At 46.4% G+C, this 18,634-nt stretch overlaps 1 protein-coding gene across 1 annotated transcript in view; it reads left to right on the forward strand.

Annotated features, from left to right (window-relative positions):
* The first annotated feature begins 301 nt into the window (after positions 1 to 301).
* The window catches only part of LOC119974232 (calcium-binding mitochondrial carrier protein SCaMC-2-like), a 37,437-nt gene continuing 19,104 nt past the window's right edge, over positions 302 to 18,634 (forward strand). Inside the window, exons 1-2 of the mRNA XM_038813000.1 lie at positions 302 to 343; positions 2,593 to 2,700. Coding sequence (XP_038668928.1) covers positions 302 to 343; positions 2,593 to 2,700 — 150 coding nt within the window. The remainder of the gene's footprint in view (positions 344 to 2,592; positions 2,701 to 18,634) is intronic.

The following is an 18,634-nucleotide window of genomic DNA, read 5'->3' on the forward strand; positions in this document are numbered from 1 at the left end:
ACTGTTTATAACTAGTGCTAACTACTGTTGTATTCTCCATCACTATTTCTATCACTGTGTTCTCTATAATTGTACTCTCCATTACTGTTTCTTTCACCATGTTCTCTATTGTTGTATTTTTGATCACATTTTCTATCACTGTGTTCTCTATTGTTGTATTATCCATCACTCTTTCTATCACCATGTTCCCTATTAGTTTATTCTCAATCACTGTTTCTATCAACCTAGCATTGTACTCTCTATCATTGTTTCTGTTACTGTGTTGTCGATTGTTGTATTGTCCATCCTTGTTTCTATCACCATGTTCTCTATCATTGTATTCACCATCACTCTTTCCATCACCGTAATCTTTATTGTTTTATTCTCCATTGCCGTTTCTAGCACCTTTTATATGGTAGTAGTTTCCATTGCTGTTTTTTTCACCGTGTTGTCTATTGTATTGTCCATCACTGTTTCTATCACCGTGTTCCCTATTGGTTTTACGACACACTGTGCCAGTGTGCGGTCAATTCTATCCCCACTTGACCCAGAGTCACAACATAAGTGAATTAACCAATAATTCTTGGAAAAATATCCAAAATGCTTGGCCGTTGGCTGCCCCATAGTTACAGTCACCAGGTTTGTAAGTTTAAACACCATTGTAATTTATTTAAAATATTAGTAATGAAAAATGCAGCAAATACAATTGGTTAACTATTATCTAATACCTAATTCCCCACTTTAAATCCCGCCCACATACACACGACAGATAAATATAGAGAGGAGGGAGCGGTGAAAACCATAAGTAATAGGAAAAAGCGTTTTTGTTTCAGACGGTTGGTTCTTGCACCTTTCTCTTCTTCAAACGTTGCTTTCCAGCCAGGTTTTCACTGTAGATTAATTTTGGTCTCTATAGTTTCAGAAATACAGCACTCGCAGACAAGGATCTTCTTACTGTTGTGAATCCCACTGTCAGATTGTGTGCTGAAATTAGTGAGGTCCAGTGGCCCCTCCCACCCCGCAAAGCAATTCCACCCACCACGGGATTTATTGGATCACCACCTCAACTGTACGAGGGTAACCTGACCCCACCCACTGACCCTTCACCAGAGACCCCCATACCGAAGCCACCAACCAGATATCTCCATATCAACCCGCCCCCCCCCCCCCCCTCCGCCAGAGACCTCCCATAATAGAGACCCTTGCCTAGATGCCGGGGAGAAGTCCACACATTGAAAAAATTGCTACTTTATAACTCACCTGTACCCTACACATGTTGCCTCAGGCAGAGAAAGCAGCAGCTGTAAATTCCTAGAAAACAAAAACTACATCTCCAAGGTTTAACCCCCTCAGATATTTAATCTGAAAGATTTTTATTCTCATCAATGGGAAATTCCTTATACAAGGCTGTGATTGACAACTTGTATTGCATACAGCGAACTGTCTGGATTGTTAATTTTCATTTCCCATCACACTTGAATTCATCTCAAGTACACTGCTGTGTAACTAACCACAATGTTTATAAACATCTAGCTATGATTTACAGCTCTTGACCTCATAAAAAGCAGTTAAGTGCTTTCATCAGAGAAACAGCAAAAGTGAGAGCACTTTGCTGCTTTTGATGTGCTTTCTAGTTTCCAAGCAGCTGTTACGGGGAGGCCTCTAGGTGGTCTCTGGGAGGGGGCCTCAGTTATTGGGGTCTCTGGTGGGGATCTGGCATGGGGGTCTGATGGGGCGAGCAGGATTTGCATTGTCGGGGTGAGGGTGTCCCTCCGATCATCTTTGGAGGTCAACCACCTTGAAGACTTATCCACTTGTCCCATCACGAGCTCCAGCGTGTCAGAGTCACACTGGGAGATACCGGCACCAATCAACATCCATGGGAATCCTGATTCAAAGGACAGAGGAATCATGGAGGCATAGAAAGTCCGGTGCCCATCCCATTAGTATGTTAAAAATCGGTTAATTGTGTCCTCCTGCTGACGCGAGGTGCGAACCTCGATACTGTCGCCAGTGGGGTCCTGAGAAATCCCATTTTTTCTCTGATCCTGAATTCATTGCTGCATTGGGATCTCCCCTACCGGCTGCGGGCTACAGAGAATCCTCCCCTATATTGCAGAATTTCTGTGATAACCTCCTTTGTGGTGAATTTTAGAGTTTCTCGTCGATAATGAGGGTCAATCTGCTGTTTGTTCCACCAGAGGCTGCAATTCCCCGGGCAAAGTTTTCCTCTCCCTGAACACAGGCCCCTGACTCAAGGGGACTGAGGTCAGTTTTGTGCTCACTGTGTTTTCCCAGGCCACTCAGCAGGGACCATTCGATGTGGTTCAATCCATTTGGTGCAGTTCCACTCCAGCGTACTGTTCAGAAATACACTATCGTACTGCGCTAATCTCTGGAGAATATGGCACTCTCTTTCTGTCTTCTTTGCTGTTTTTTTTAAATAATGAAGCCATATGTTAATTACTGCAACTGACCAGTAGCTTATGCTCGTACAAACTAGTTGTATCTCTAGCCTTCATAAAATTAACAGGAAATCATTCAAAGTTACTAAATGAAATGAAGAAGTGTGATTGTAGTGATTGTATTCTCTTCCTGTGTGTTTCTGAACAGTATAAGAAATGGTTTAGTGATGGCCACTCCAAGTTGGACCTCCATCAACGTTTCATCGCAGGGTCTCTCGCTGGAGTTACAGCTCAGAGTATTGTCTATCCAATGGAGGTAAGAACTGACTGATCCTGCATGATTTGACTGAATTCACAAACTAAAACTAGAATCATAGAACCATAGAAAAGTTGCTGCACAGAAGGAGGCCATTCAGCCCATCCTGTCCATACCATGCCGAGGACACCCAGGTGCCCTTTCTAATCCCACCTTCCTGCACCCAATCCTGTATCTTACAGCAATTAAGGTGTAGATCTAGATACTTTTAAAAAGAGTTTAGGGTCTCTGCCTCCACCACCAACTAGGTCAGTGAATTTGAGACACCCACTACCCGCTGTGTAAAAAGGTTCTTCCTCATGTCCCCTCTGCATCTTCTGCCACTTACCTTGAATCTATGTCCCCTGGTTCTTGAATTCTCCACCAGGGGAAACAATTTTATCCTGTGCACTCTATCTCTTCCCCTCATAATTTTGTGCATCTCGATTAAGTCAACTCTCAACCATCTTGTAAACCTCTACTCTCTCCAGAGCAATAATGTCCTTCTTGTAATGTAGTGACGAGAACCACGCATAATACTCCAGTTGTGGCCTCACCAGTGTTTTATCAATTCCAACATTATATTCTATACCTCTGCCAAAGAAGGAGAGCATTCCATATACTTTCTTTAAAACCTTGTCTACTTGCACTGCTACCTTTAGGGACCTGTGTATTTGTACACCAAGATCACTCACTTCATCTACCCCTCTTCATATATTCCCATTTATTATGTCCTTCCTATAACTGTTTGACCTCCCCAAATGCATGACCTAGCACTTCTGTTAAAATCCATCTGCCACTTTATCACCTACTCCATCAACCCATCTATATCCTTTTGAAGATTATTAATATCCTCTACAGTGTTTCCCAATCATGCCCCCTACGTTCACATCAAAATCATTAATATATAACACAAACAGTAAAGGTCCCAACATTAAGCCCTTTGGAACACCACTTGAAACAACTTTCCATTCACAAGCGCATCCATCGACCATTACTAAACCAACATTTTATCCAGTTTGCCACATTACCCTGTATCCCATTGGCTTTTACTTATTTGACCAATCATGGGGCCTCACGGTAGCATGGTGGTTAGCATCAATGCTTCACAGCTCCAGGGTCCCAGGTTCGATTCCCGGCTGGGTCACTGTCTGTGTGGAGTCTGCACGTCCTCCCCGTGTGTGCGTGGGTTTCCTCCGGGTGCTCCGGTTTCCTCCCATAGTCCAAAAGATGTGCGGGTTAGGTGGATTGGCCATGCTAAATTGCCCGTAGTGTAAGGTTAATGGGGGGATTGTTGGGTTACGGGTATACGGGTTACGTGGGTTTAAGTAGGGTGATCATTGCTCGGCACAACATCGAGGGCCGAAGGGCCTGTTCTGTGCTGTACTGTTCTAAACTCTAAATGTCAAATGCCTTGCTAAAATTCATGTACACACAATCCACTGCGTTACCTTCATTAACCCTTCTTGTCACTATCTCAAAGAATTCAATCAAATTTGTGAGGCAAAACCTTCCTTTAATATATCTATGATGACTATCCCTGCCTTTCTATGTGACAGTTAATCCTATCTCTTAGGATTGATTCTACTAATTTGCCCATCACCAATTTAAGACTAACTGGCCTATAATTGTTTGATATTTCCTTCAATTCCTTTTTAAACAATGGAACCACGTTTGCATTTCTCCAGTCCTCTGCTACCTTCCTGTGTTGGGTGAGGATTGGAAAATCATCCTCAGAGCATCTGCTGTCTCCTCCCTGACCCTCTTCAGCCTCGTAAACAATCCATCTGGCCCTGGCAACTTATCAACTTTCAAAGCTTCTAACCCTTCAAGTCCTTCCTCTCTCTTTATGGTGATCCCATCCGATATCCCACAGTGTTCCTCCTGGACTACTACATCTGCATACCCCTTTCCTTTGTAAACACGGAGACAAAATATTCATTTAAAACCCACAGCCTCTGCATCTACATTCAATTTTCCATCTTCATCTCTGAAAGGTCCTACTTTTTCCTTAACTAGCCTTTTACCATTGATATAACATGGCAAAACGTTTTTAGGTTGTCTTCAACTTTATTTGCTAATCATTTTTCAAGCCCTCTCTTTGATTTCCTTATTTCCTTTTTGTCACGATATCCTGGGAAAATACGCGGTCAATTCCAGCCCCACTCATCTCAAACTCACAACACAAGTGAATGAGCCAATGATTCTTCTAAAACATTCCGGAAGTCTTTGGCCCTTAACTGCCCAATAATTACCGTCACCAGGTTTGTAAGTTGAAACACATATTACTGTTTATTTATACCAAGAACTATCATTAAATATGAATAAATACAACTTGATAATGACAAGCTAATACCTACTGCCCACTTTAACTGTCCCATCCTCTACCATTCACCTGAAGAAGGAGCCGTGCTCCGAAAGCTCGTGTTTGAAACAAACCTGTTGGACTTTAACCTGGTGTTGTAAGACTTCTTACTGAATTAAAAATGCAGGCTGTCTTAAAGACACATGTCCACAAGTCATCCATGGATCAAAAGTGTTATGGCAAAAATAAAAGAAAGGCAAATAAGGGAATTAACAGGAATAAATAAAAACAAACAGGAAAGACCCTTACAAACCCCCTCCCCTAAAATAATGAAATTTCACGGCATAGACGTTTCCTTATGAGGTATGCAAGACATTAATCAGAAACACATATCCATCCCCAGTGTACAGATTTCCTTCCCAGTCTCTACATTGGTAACTAGACAACCCTTATATGTGTGACAAAGCATCTACAATCATGTTATCCTTTCCGGGAATATTTGCAATTTTAACATTGAACTGTTGTAACAATAAACTCCAATGGAAAATCCTTGCGTTCCGGATTTTGAACTCCTGTATAAATGCAAGTGGACTGTGGTCTTTGTAAACTAAGCTTTGTTTTTTATCATGTCGGACATATACTTCAAGGAAGGGCTAGCAGCAAGGCTAAGAGTCCCTTTTCACTTGTGGAATACTTTCTCTGGCATGAATTTAGTTTCTTCCAGAAAATACCCCACTGGCCTCTGTATTGCGCATTGTCATCTGGTGATAGCACAGCCCCTACCCCCAGATCACTGGCATCTTTGGCCATTTTAAATTGTCTGAAAAAGTCCGGAGCAGCCAGCATCAGTTCGTCCACTAACCTTAATCTCTCAAACTCTACTTACCGTTCTGGGAACCACGGCACTTTCGCTTGTCACTCCATCATGTCCAATATGCATTGGATTTCAGTCTCCAACTGAGCCACTCTCTACTCTTTTAGTTGAGATGGATTTGATTTTATTGGTTCAGAGTTTCTTATGTACCATGCGTAGCTAACTGAATGCCCCCTGGCATTTCCCTCCAACTCTGCCTATACTCTTTCTGTCTCCCATGAAATGCAGTCAGTCTTTTCTGATTGTCCAATGAATGCTTAACCAAATTTCAAGGATCTTCTACAACAAAACTGCAAGCAGTATTGTCAAGGCTGAGAGAACATTTGGTTCATTTTTAACCAGTAAATTCTCTCTTGTCCTTCGCATGGCCACCTTCAGCAACAAGTGCTTCTGAGAGTTCAATCCTCTCAGAGTTGGTTGCCTTTGTATGCACCATTCTTTGCGTTACAGTTTATACCTCATTCGAGTTTTCATAATCACAGTCCTTATCTCGATTTGGTAATATAAACTGAAACAATTTGTGCCTTTCAGATTTCAATTGTTCTTTACTTTCAGAATCAGAGGATGGCACATCATTGGCGCCATGAACTTTCTGGTTGTTGGTGATAGGTATGATGGTAGAACCACTACATGATTCTCCATCCACCTTCCTTGTTTACTGATTAGTTCACCTCTTTTACAGATGGCAGATGCAGAACAATGTGGATAAATATGAGGTTATCCGCTTCGGTAGCAAAAATAGGAAGGCAGATTATTATTTGAATTAAATTGAAAGAGGTGGATACTTAGCGAGACCTTGGTGTCCTCGTGCATCAGTCGTGAAAAGTAAGCGCGCAGGTACAGCAGGCAGCAAATAAAGCAAATGGTATGTTAGAACATACAGTGCAGAAGGAGGCCATTTGGCCCATCGAGTCAGCACCAACCCACTTAAGCCCTCACTTCCACCCTATCCCCGTAACCCAATAACCCCTCCTAGCCTTTTTGGTCACTAAGGGCAATTTATCATGGCCAATCCACCTAACCTGCACGTCTTTGGACTGTGGGAGGAAATTGGAGCACCCAGAGGAAACCCATGCAGACACGGGGAGAACGTGCAGACTGCACAGACAGTGACCCAGCGGGAAATCGAGCCTGGGACCCTGGCGCTGTGAAGCCACAGTGCTATCCACTTGTGCTACCGTGCTGCCCCACAATGTTGGCCTTCATAGCGAGAGGAGTTGAGTATAGGAATAGGGATTTTGCAATTGAATAGGGCATTGGTGAGGCCACACCTGGAGTATTGTGTGCAGTTTGGTGTCCTTATCTGAGGAAGGATGTTCTTGCTACGGAGGTAAATACCAGAAGCTCTCTCTGGCCCGGCGAAGGATAATCCTCCTAGATTGACTCCCCACCCTGGGGCATTAACCGGAAAGTACTCACTTTTCCTGAGGTTTACCTTATAGTCCGACAAGGAGCCAAAGACCCTAGCAGGCTCATAATCGCATCTATAGAAGAGATCGGATCTGTGACATACAGGAGCAGGTCAACAGCATAAAGTGACACCCTATGTTCCCTTCCGCCCGGAAGCCTTCTGAGTCATCGTCAGAGGTTCTATCGCCAGAGCAAAAAGCAGCGACGACAATGGGCACCCCGTGTTCTACCCCTGTTTAGAGGGAAGTATCCCAAGCTTGTCGAGCAAACGCTAGCCATGGGGTTTGTGCAAAGCAGCTGTACCCCTGAAATAAATTTCTGCCTGAACCCAAACCTCCCAAGTACCTCAATGAGGTACTTCCCTTCCACTCTGTCGAATGGTTTTACTGCATCCATAGATATAATCACCTCCGGCTCAGGGGCGGATAAAAGGCGAGAGGACAATGTTTAGAACTTATCGTATATTAGAGGACAGCTGTCTACCCTTCACAAACCCCACCTGGTCCTCTACCACAATATCTGAGACACATGGGGCGGGATTCTCCCGCAATCGGCAGGATGGTCTGACACTGGCGCCAAGAGCGGCGCGAACCACTCCAGCGTCGGGACACCCGGAAGTTGCGGAATCCTACACAATTCCGCGGGCTAGGCCGGCCGTGGTCCTGCGCGCCGGCATGTTCTTGCACATGCACAGGGGGTTTCTTCTCCGCTCCAGCCATGGCGGAGCCCTACAGAGGCCGGTGCGGAGGGAAAGAGTGCCCCCATGGCACAGGCCCGCCCACAGATCGGTGGGCCCAGATCGCGGGACAGGCCACCATGGGGGTCCACCTGGGGCCGGATCCTCCTGCGCCCCCCTTCCCGAAGACTCCTGCAGATGTAGTACCAGCCAAGTCCCGCCGTGATGGACCATGTCCATTTCATGCCGGTGGGACTGGCCGAAAACGGGCGGCCGCTCGGTCCATCGGGGTCTGGAGAATTGCTGGGGGGGCCGCTGCCAACAGTCCCTGACCAGCGTGGCATGAATCTCGCCGCCGCCCAAAAACAGGCGCCTGAAAATTCAGCAGCCGGCGTCGGACCGATGGTGGGATTCACGCCGCCCCCGGCGATTCTCTGACCCAGCGGGGATTCGGAGAATCCCGCCCATGGCTCTAACCGCAAAGCCAGCACCTTAACTGGTATGTTGGCACCAACAGTTAGCAGTGAAATGGGCCTGTAAGAATCTCATTCCGTGGGGTTATTACCATTCTTTAAAATAAGGGAGATGGAGGCCTGTGCAAATGTATCAGTCAGGTAACCTCTGCTAAAGCGTTGTTGAACATATTCCGTCTGAAAATCTTTGTAAAAGTCAACGAGATACTCATCAAGGCCCGGAGCTTTGTTCGTCTGCATTAACCCAATCGTTCTCAGCATCTCATCCGAGCCTAGTGGAGCCTCCATCTCTTCCCCACTCTCCTCTACTCTCGGGAAGGATAACCTATCTAGATACTCCACCACATCTGACACCTCCTCCGGCGGCTTCGACCTGTACAGATTCCTGTAGAAAGATCTAAAATGTTGCATTGACTTCCTTCGGTGTTGTCATTAAACCACTCCTCGCGTTCATGACCTGCATTATCTCTCGAGAGGAGCGCCAACAGATGGCCTGCCTTCTCCCCGTGCTCATAACCTACACCCCTCACATGTCAAAGCTGTTTCACTGCCTTCCCTGTGGATACCAAGTCAAACTGCACCTGCATCCGCTTCCTGGTTGCAAACAGCTCCGGGGAGGAGCATCTGAGTAGCAGCGGTCTGTTTCCAGGATCTCCCCTACCAAACTCTGCCGTTCCTCCCTCACTGCCCTATCTAAGTGTGCTTTGTACAAGATCCCCTCTCCTCCTATCACCGGCTTAAGTGCCTCCCATGGTGTAGAGGGAGAGAGAGCACATCTGTTGGGGCAGCAAGGTAGCATGGTGGTTAGCATAAATGCTTCACAGCTCCAGGGTCCCAGGTTCGATTCCCGGCTGGGTCACTGTCTGTGTGGAGTCTGCACGTCCTCCCCCTGTGTGCGTGGGTTTCCTCCGGGTGCTCCGGTTTCCTCCCACAGTCCAAAGATGTGCGGGTTAGGTGGATTGGCCATGCTAAATTGCCCGTAGTGTCCTAATAAAAGTAAGGTTAAGGGGGGGTTGTTGGGTTACGGGTATAGGGTGGATACGTGGGTTTGAGTAGGGTGATCATGGCTCGGCACAACATTGAGGGACGAAGGGCCTGTTCTGTGCTGTACTGTTCTATGTTCTATGTTCTATAGAGCGATCCATTGCTATTAAACCTAATGTACTCCACAATGGCCACAGCTATGCAATGGCAGAAACTCTTTTCAGCCAGTAATACCGCATCTAATCTCCATGGAGCCCGCAGGATGGGATCTGTCTCTAGCTCAAGGTCTACAAAATGTGGAGCGAGGTCCGAGATCGCAATCCCCAAATATTCCGCTTTTCTGAACCCCAGGAGCAGAGACTTATTCTTGAGTAGACCTTACGTGAGAAAAACAAGAATTCTCAATCATGTGGATGCAGGATTCTCCACGGTCCACCCTCCCATCTGTTCCATGAACGTTTGAAGCACTGTTGTGAAGTGGAGGAACTCGCCGATGGAGAATCCCACTGAATAGCTCTGCAGTTAAGCAGTTCTAAAACACAAGGAGAAACTTTTTTTTAATATAATTTTTATTGGAATTTTTTACAGAAAATATAAAACATAACGACAAACAATGAAATGCAACAAAATAACCCATAATAACTGTGACACCCCCAGATCGCAACAAAGTAGGCCCGGGGGGGGGGGGGTAGAGGCCGGCCCGCCGATCAGTGGGCCCCGATCGTGGGCCAGACCCCATCGGAGGCCCCCCCGGGGGCAGAGCCCCCTCTCCCCCCCCCCCCCCCACCCCCCACAGGCCGCCCCCCGACCCTTCGCGCAGAGTTCCCACCGGCAGCGATCAGGGGTGAAAGCCACCCTGGACTCTGCTTTTTCCGCACGGCCGCTCGGCCCACCCAGGCCGGAGAATCAGCGGCCACGCCGTGGACAGTGGCCCGCGACCAGCGTCGTGTCAAATGCGCCGGCGCAAATGGCGCCGATTCTGCGCACCTCAGAGAATCGCGCACCGGCGTCAGGGCGGCGTGGCACAGTTGCAGTGATTCTCCGGCCCAGTGCGGGGCTGGGAGAATCGCGCCCTAGCAACTAACCTGCTACTAACTCAAATTCAGCAACCCAACACAGTTCAAATGGCACTTATAAATAATGTTACTCTGTGCAGATCTTTGGAGAGAGAGCCTATCAGGAACAATACTTCTGTCTTGTCAGGCTCATATCATATGGCAAACTGCTGTTTAACTTAAAATCTTGTAACAGACTACAAAACTGGTTCCTCCCATCAATGACATCATCTGTAACCCACTACGATGTTCCATCACCTGCTTTGCTGGGACTAAATAGAATCCCAATAAGTCATCTGCTATCCAGGGAATCTCCAGCAACCAAAACAAAGTTCCATTACCCATTTCTCTGTAAATAAGTAAATTGTTTGAATGAATGATCACCTCACTTTTCTGACTTCCTAATTACAGCTTTAGCAGACACACAATCTGGGGACCTTAACCTAGGTTCTTCAATAATATTTCTGCAAAACATATATACCTTAACCCAGCTTTCAATAACATGACTGCAACAGATATAAAATACAATAGGCGGGATTCTCTGTCAGCCGACATCGGAATCAGGAAAAGTGATTGGGTGGAGAATCATGCGTCAGCCGAAATTGAGGTAAGAGTTGGGCGTCCGACGCATCGTCCGGTGTCTCTACACCAGCATATATGCATTCTATGCTGCACGAGCAGTAAATGCCATTGGCCTATCATTAACAGGCCAGTCCCGATATTCACCAGGGCTCTTGCGATGTTCCTTCTCTTCCAGGAGGAATTACCGATAGCGAGGTTAACTTGTAATTTTAAAAACCAGGAAACAGGCACAGTGGTTGCTGATGGAGAGAGCCGAGGTAGGTCATGTTCCCAGATATGTGACCATGAGCTGCTGATCCTGCGCTGGCATGGCGGGCTGGCTGGGGGGCAGTGGGGGGGGGGGGGGGGGGGGGGGCTGCTAGGGCTGGGTGGGAGTTGTGGGGAGTAACCAGGGGATGAGAAGTGGCATCGCAGTTGCCCACCAAACAGGGGTGCCCAGGCACGGACTGCCATTGCTGCGGCCTGGCAAGGTAGCGACCTTGCTACGCACCTTACTGACTGTCCACCGTGGCTCGTGGAGTGATACCGGCCGCAAGGGTCCACACCTCAGCCCCCCAACCACATCCCCGGGAGGGAGAGGGGAAGGGGACATGCTGGGGCAGTGTCTGCAGTGCACTGGCATGCACACGAGGCCTCATGCAGTGTCTCCTTCCCACCTCCTGCCGGACCAGGCATGTCGCCGAAGACTCCGGCTATGCAGGGGGACCATACGGCATATGTGCCAGATTGTGGCGCACCTGGAACCGCAGGGGTATGGGAGAGGACACCCACCCCTAGTTGCTGTCAAGGTGACGGTCGCCCTGAACCTTTTCGTCACAGGGTCCTTCCAGGCACTGAGTGGGGACCTGTCTGGGATCTCGCAGACCTCAGTGCACAAGTGATCCGTGCCATCACGGCAGCCCAATATGCCCACTTGGCACAATATATAATAATAATAATAATAATAATCGCTTATTGTCACAAGTAGGCTTCAATGAAGTTACTGTGAAAAGCCCCTAGTCGCCACACTCCGGCGCCTGTTCGGGGAGGCCGGTACAGGAATTGAACCCATGCTGCTAACCTTGTTCTGCATTACAAGCCAGCTGTTTAGCCCACTGTGCTAAACCACCCCCTAATATATCTGGTTCAATGTGGACTGAGCCCACCAGGATACTCGGGCAGCGGGGTTCACCGCAATCGGCGGGATGCCACAGGTTCAGTGGGTGATCGATGGGATGTATGTCTCCCTTTGAGCCTGAAAGGGGTTCCACTTGATAAACGTGCAGGTGGTGTGTGACCACAATATGCGCATCATGCACTTCTGCGCCCGATACCCGAGCAGTGTGCACGACACATTCATCCTGGCACACTTGACTGTTCCTGACACCTTCGAGGCACACTCCCGGGTGAGGGGTTGGCCCTTGGGAGACAGGGGTTATCTGCTGCAGTCGTGACTGATGATGCTGGGCAGCATACGGCACAGTGGTTAGCACTGGGACTACGGCGCTGAGGACCCGACTTCAACTCCCGGCCCTGGGTCACTGTCTGTGTGGAGTTTGCACATTGTCCCCATGTCGGCATGGGTTTCACCCCCACAACACAAAGATATGCAGGTTAGGTGGATTGGCCACGCTAAATTGCCCCTTAATTCAGAAATAAATAAATAATTGAGTACTCTAAATTAAAAAAAAATAATGACTGATGTTGCCTATCCAGACGGAGGCTACAGACCAATGCGAAGACCCATTACAATGACGCCCTTGCTGTGACCAGGGCTGTGATCCAGCACAGTGCTAGGAGCCTCTTCCACATCGTGGGGGCCTGCTGCATCCTCCACAATATTGCGCAGCAGAAGGATGCGAGGCTGCAGCAGGCTCTCAGAGGTTCCCAATCACCAGGTGCTGCCATCCCTTGAGGCCCACTCTTGTCTTGCTGTGTCCTCGGGTTGTTGTCAGGGGTGGAGGACAACAGAAGGGCCCACCTCGTCACCAGGTGATCCTGCAAGGCACAAGATGTGACACATGGTTGGATCGCGGGTTGGTTGGTGCAGGGGGGGGGGGAGGGGGGGGGGGGGGGGGGGTTGGGATGGTTGGTGATGGTGAGGTGCTAGGGTTGGGGTGGTGGGGTGCTGTGGGGGTGTGGGGTGGTGGGGTTGAATACGGGTGGTGTCAGCGTTGTGCCACGCGTGCCATGGGAACACTGCAACTCAGCAGAGGCTCACTTGGTTCCCCGATGGCACCCTCCACCTCGGCGACTGCCCTCTCCCCAGGCCCACCAACCAAATCCAGTACCCATCGCACCACAGTGAGGGGCCACAAGTCTGGCGGGGTCCCTCAAGTCTTCTCTCTTTCCTGCAGTTGTGTGCCACCTTCTCCTGGGGCGGGGGGAGAGAAACAGCAAATGCACAGTGTTAGGCAGTCGGGCAGCACAGGGAGTGGGCAGCTGGTGGCCTTTGTGAACAAGGCACCCGACCATGGTGAGCAGTCTGCTGTCAGGTGGGGTTTGTTCACCCTCCGGGTGGGGGGGGGGGGGGGGCGGTTTACGGGTGTGTGGAACTGGGTTGGTGCCGGGGGGAACGATACTGGCTACTCACCTTGACCACCTCCAGGTCATTCAGCTTCTTGCAACACTGCTGGCCAGTCCTGGACTTGGGGCCCATAGTGCTCATGGCTTCTGCCACCTGCGCACGGCGGTTGGGGCAGCCTCCTTCCCACCCTGGGGAACAGGGTACCCCACTTCTCCTCCACGGCATCCAGCAGAGTCTCGAGTTCCGCATCTGTGACCCGGGCTGCCGCACTTTGGGCTGCCAGCTTTTTGTCTGGAATGAGTGTGTGTCGGGAATGCAGCTTGTCAGCCTCTCAAGTGTCAATCTCGGCCCCGGCCAATCAGACACCAATTTTCATTGGAATCGCTCGTGTTCCACATGGTACCGGTGTTAACCCATTAACGGATCCTGAATTGCTTGGGAACACCGCTGCTTTCGTGGTTGTAGAACGTCACCGATTCTGACCCGGCGTCAGCACTTAGTCTCTGAAACTGAGAAGCCAGCCAAATATATATAACAATTTCTTACATTCATCACACCTTCACCTTAAAAAAAAAGAACCAGCAATATGAAAAGATGGATTCATTTTCCAAAGCCTTTTCAACATGGAACCCTACTCATTACTAAACAGTACTATCACACTATATGATACATATCTCATCATATTTATGCATGAATATTTAAATATTCCATTTCAGTCTTTCATTTCCAACTTCCATCCTTCTTGTACCTCACAGTCATGATAAAGCATCTGCAAGTACGTTTTCAATTCCTGCTACATGTATAATTTATAAGTTAAATGGTTATAGCAATAAACTCCATCTAAACAGTCTTGCCTTTCAATCTTTACACTTCAATGGATTATGGTTTTTCTTTTTAATGCCATTACCAAACTCAATGTCTCCTTCTCAATGGTTGAATATTTCTTTTGATGAAAATTTTGTTTTCTGGGAAAATAACCAATCGGCCTTTGTTGTTTTCTTGTAAAAGTACAGCACCAACGTCCAGGGCAGCACGGTAGCACAGTGGTTATCACAGTTGCTTCACAGCTCCAGGGTCCCAGGTTTGATTCCCGGCTTGGGTCACGGTCTGTGCGGAGTCTGCACATTCTCCCCGTGTCTGTGTGCGTTTCCTCCGGGTGCTCTAGTTTCCTCCCACAGTCCAAAGATGTGCAGGCTAGGTGGATTGGCTGTGCTAAATTGCCCTTAGTGTCCAAAAAAAAGGTTAGTTGTGGTTACGGGGATAGGGTGGAGGTGTGGGATTGGGTCGGGTGCTCTATCCAAGGGCCGGTGCAGACTCGATGGCCCGAATAGTCTCCTTCTGCACTGTAAATTCTATGAAATTCTACATCACTCACATCAATAGCAACCTTAAATTGCTGGTCATGATTCGGTGTCGCCAAAACTGGTGCGGTGGTCAATACACTTTGCAGACTGTCAAATGCCTCCAAATATTCTGCCGCCCAGTGAAATTTCCGTCACTTTTTCAAACATTCAGTCAATGAAGCAACGACACTGCTAAAATTTAGCACGAGTTTGCTGTTGAAACCACTCATGCCCAGAAATCTCAGAACATCTCTCCTCTTTGAGGATATTGGAAACTCTCCAATAGCTTTTGTTTCCACATTCCGAGGGGCCATCTGACCATGTCCAATTGTATAGCCGAAGAGCGTGACTCAGGCTTTTGCAAATTCACTTTTATTCATGTTTGCCACTAATCCAGCCTCCTATAATTGATCGAATGATTCCTTCAAATGTTCCAAAGTTCTTTCCACGATTTGGCTGAAGACCACCAGATTCTCCATTGTACACTGCACAATTCTTTAGTCCATAAATGACCTTGCTGGTTAGGCTTTGGAATGTTGCAGGTGCACACTTCATTCCAAACAATATAACTTTAAACTGATACCGATCATTTGGCATTACAAAATCTGAAACTTCCTCGGCATTTTGTGATAAGACAATTTTGGTAATAAAAGTTGTTTGTCCCACATTTTCAACAGTCTCCCAAAGAGGAATAGGATACAAATCTGATTTCGTAGCTACATTGACTTTACCATGGTCCACACACAATCATCGCGTTCCATCTGGCTTTGGTGTGCTCCAATCACTGCAACTCACTTCAATTATATCATTGTTAAGCATGTTTTCAATCTCCTTTTGTAACTGCCAACTTTAGTGGATTAAGTCTATATGGATGTTGCCTCATTGGAATATAATTTTCTACATCTACATCATGTACAATTACATTTGTACCTCCTAATTTGTTCCCATATATAGCTTTATGTTCCTGTGACAACTCTTTCAGGCCACTTTGATTTTTCTCCGGAAGGTACCTCAGTCATTTATCCAAATTTATTATTACTTCTCATTGTCCAATCTAATTTGAGGAATGTGGAATTCAGAATAATCTGGATTTATCGCTTCTCTCTGAGTTATAATGGTTAACACATCCTCCTTCTTTCCTTTCCCATCAAAATACATTTTGAGCATATTAACATGACACACTCTGTGAGCTTTCCCTCTAGTTGGCAAATCATTCACCTCATTCAATTTCCTTTCAATGTGATGAGATCCACTAAATCTTGCTTTTAATGGTTCACCTAAAATGGTAACAAAACTAAACTTTCTCCCCACCTAACAAAGCTACGAATTTTTGATTTCTTATCCACTTCACTTTTTATCACATACTGTGACAATTTTAAATCCTTTCCAACTGATCACCTGCCCTAGTTAATCCCTCCCTAATGTTTGACACATAGTCCAACAACATAGTCTCAGAACTCTGAATCACCTATTTCTCTTTCATCAATTTAAATTGATGCAGATCATTTTTTTAAATTACTTTTTCTGAGTTACAAAGCCAGGGCTCAGAGTGTGGTCAGGGGCGAACCCCTAATCCAGCTCCTTGCCTGCTCCAAAAACCAATTCGAATTCAAATTGAATCCAATTCATGGCCCCCACAAAAGAGACATACCAGATCTGAGCCAAAAGGCTACTACACTTGATCTTAGCCAAAAGGCCGCTTTACCTCAACTAAAACTAAAAATTAATTTGAATGGACTGAATTTAGTTGATTCATTAGGTCTATCTCTAATTGTAAACAGTACAGATAGAATGCCTTTATCCCAATCTCTGGATAATCCTGATTGTTGGTCCTCAAAAAGGTTTTTAAACTTCGATGCTGCCTTTCTAATGATCCCTGTGATTCTGGATGATACGCAGTTGAGGCAAATTGCTTTATTGCTAAGATATCAAAACACCCTTCAATAACTTCAACATAAAAGTGGATCCTTGATTTGATTGAATTTATTTTGTTAGTCTGAATCTGGTAAAAAGATGGAGTTAACTCCTCTACAACAGTTGTAGCTCTAATATTTCATAATGGAATAGCCTCCAGAAATCTAGGAGACACATCATTATGTTCAACAAATACTAATTCTCACTTTTTTCTTAGGAAGGGATCCCACACAATCAATTAGTACCCTAAACTATTTAGAGATGGGTGTTGAGGGCAAAATCTCTAAATTTGCAGATGATACTCAGCTGGGGAGAATAGTGAATTGTGAGGATGATGCTGAGTGACTTCAGAGGGACATTGACAAGTTGGCAAAATGGGCAGACACCTGGCAGATGAACGTCCATGCAGCGATATGTGAGGGAATATTTTGGGAGAAGAAACATGGGGAGACAATGCAGGCTCAATGGTACAACCTTGAGGGGAGTACAGGAACAAGAGGGACCTTGGGGTTCAAGTGCATAATTCTCTGAAGGTGGCCCAGAAAGTTGAAACAGTTGCTAAGAAGGCTTATAGGATTTTTGGGTGTATGAATAGAGGCATGGAGTATAAAACAAGGAAGTGATGCTACATCTCTACAAATCATTGGTCAGACCACATTTGGAGCAGTGTGTTCAGTTCTGGGCACCTTATTTAAGGAAGGATGTTAAAGCCCTGGAGAGCGTGCAGAGGAGATTTACTGGAATGATACCAGGAATGAGGAATTTTAAGAACGATTAGAGAAATTGGGCTTTTCTCCTTGGAGCAGAGAAGATTAAGAGGTCACCTTATTGAAGTCTTCAAAATTACAAACAATTTTGACAGGGTAAAGAAGGATATTCTGTTGCCACTAGTTACATTCGTGACTAGGCGTCACAAGTTCAAGATGGTCAGCAAGTGAGCGAGGAGTGAGATGAGGAGAAACCTCTTTCCTCAGAGAGTTGTTGGGGTTTGGAATGCGCTGCCTGGGAGAGGGGTGGAGGTGGATTCCATCAGAGGTTTCAAAAGAGAACTGGATATATATTTGAAAGTGATGAATTTAGAGGGCTACTGAGATAGGGCTGGGGAATGAGACGAGCTAGGTAGCTCTTTCAGATACCGGTGTGGACACAAAATTTCTACGATTTGAATAAAAGATTACTCAAATATCGGGATGGGTATTGAGGGTTGATTACCGCTTGAGATTTTCCTACTACCTGACATTTGTGACATGTGCAACAAAATTGAATTACATCTTTATGCAGTCCAGATCAATAAAAATATTTCTTTTTCCTAAGTGAACTCCTACTGGAACCTCATGCATTACCCACAAAACCTCCCTTCTGTAACCCACCGGTAACACAACTTGATGAACCGCTTGCCCATTTTTCATCTGCCTGAATATGTAAAGGTCTCCACTTCCTCATTAATACACTATTTCTATTGTAATAACACCACGGTATACACTCAGATTCTACTTTGATTGTATGCTTTCTGATATAATTGTTTTATCACTGAATCCTTCTGTTGTAATTCTACCAGTTTTCCTGAACTAAAGATATCATAGAATCCCCATCCCCCACATCTGGCTTCAGCTGGGCTTTGTTGCTTTAATTTTCAGGGAGGGGGTTACCCCCCCCCCCCCCCTCCTGTTAAAAATGAAACATGACGGTGGAAGAGAGATAAGAAAACTTCAATGTTTTCATTGTAATAAGGCTGGACACAGAAAGTCGCAGTGTTGGTGGCTGAAAAAAGTACTGGGAAAACAGACTTTTTAAAACAGGATAAGCCAATGGAGATTATTAAAGTGGAAAAAT

This window comes from Scyliorhinus canicula, chromosome 12, assembly GCF_902713615.1.
Source record: "Scyliorhinus canicula chromosome 12, sScyCan1.1, whole genome shotgun sequence".
NCBI classification, from domain to species: Eukaryota; Metazoa; Chordata; class Chondrichthyes; order Carcharhiniformes; family Scyliorhinidae; genus Scyliorhinus; species Scyliorhinus canicula.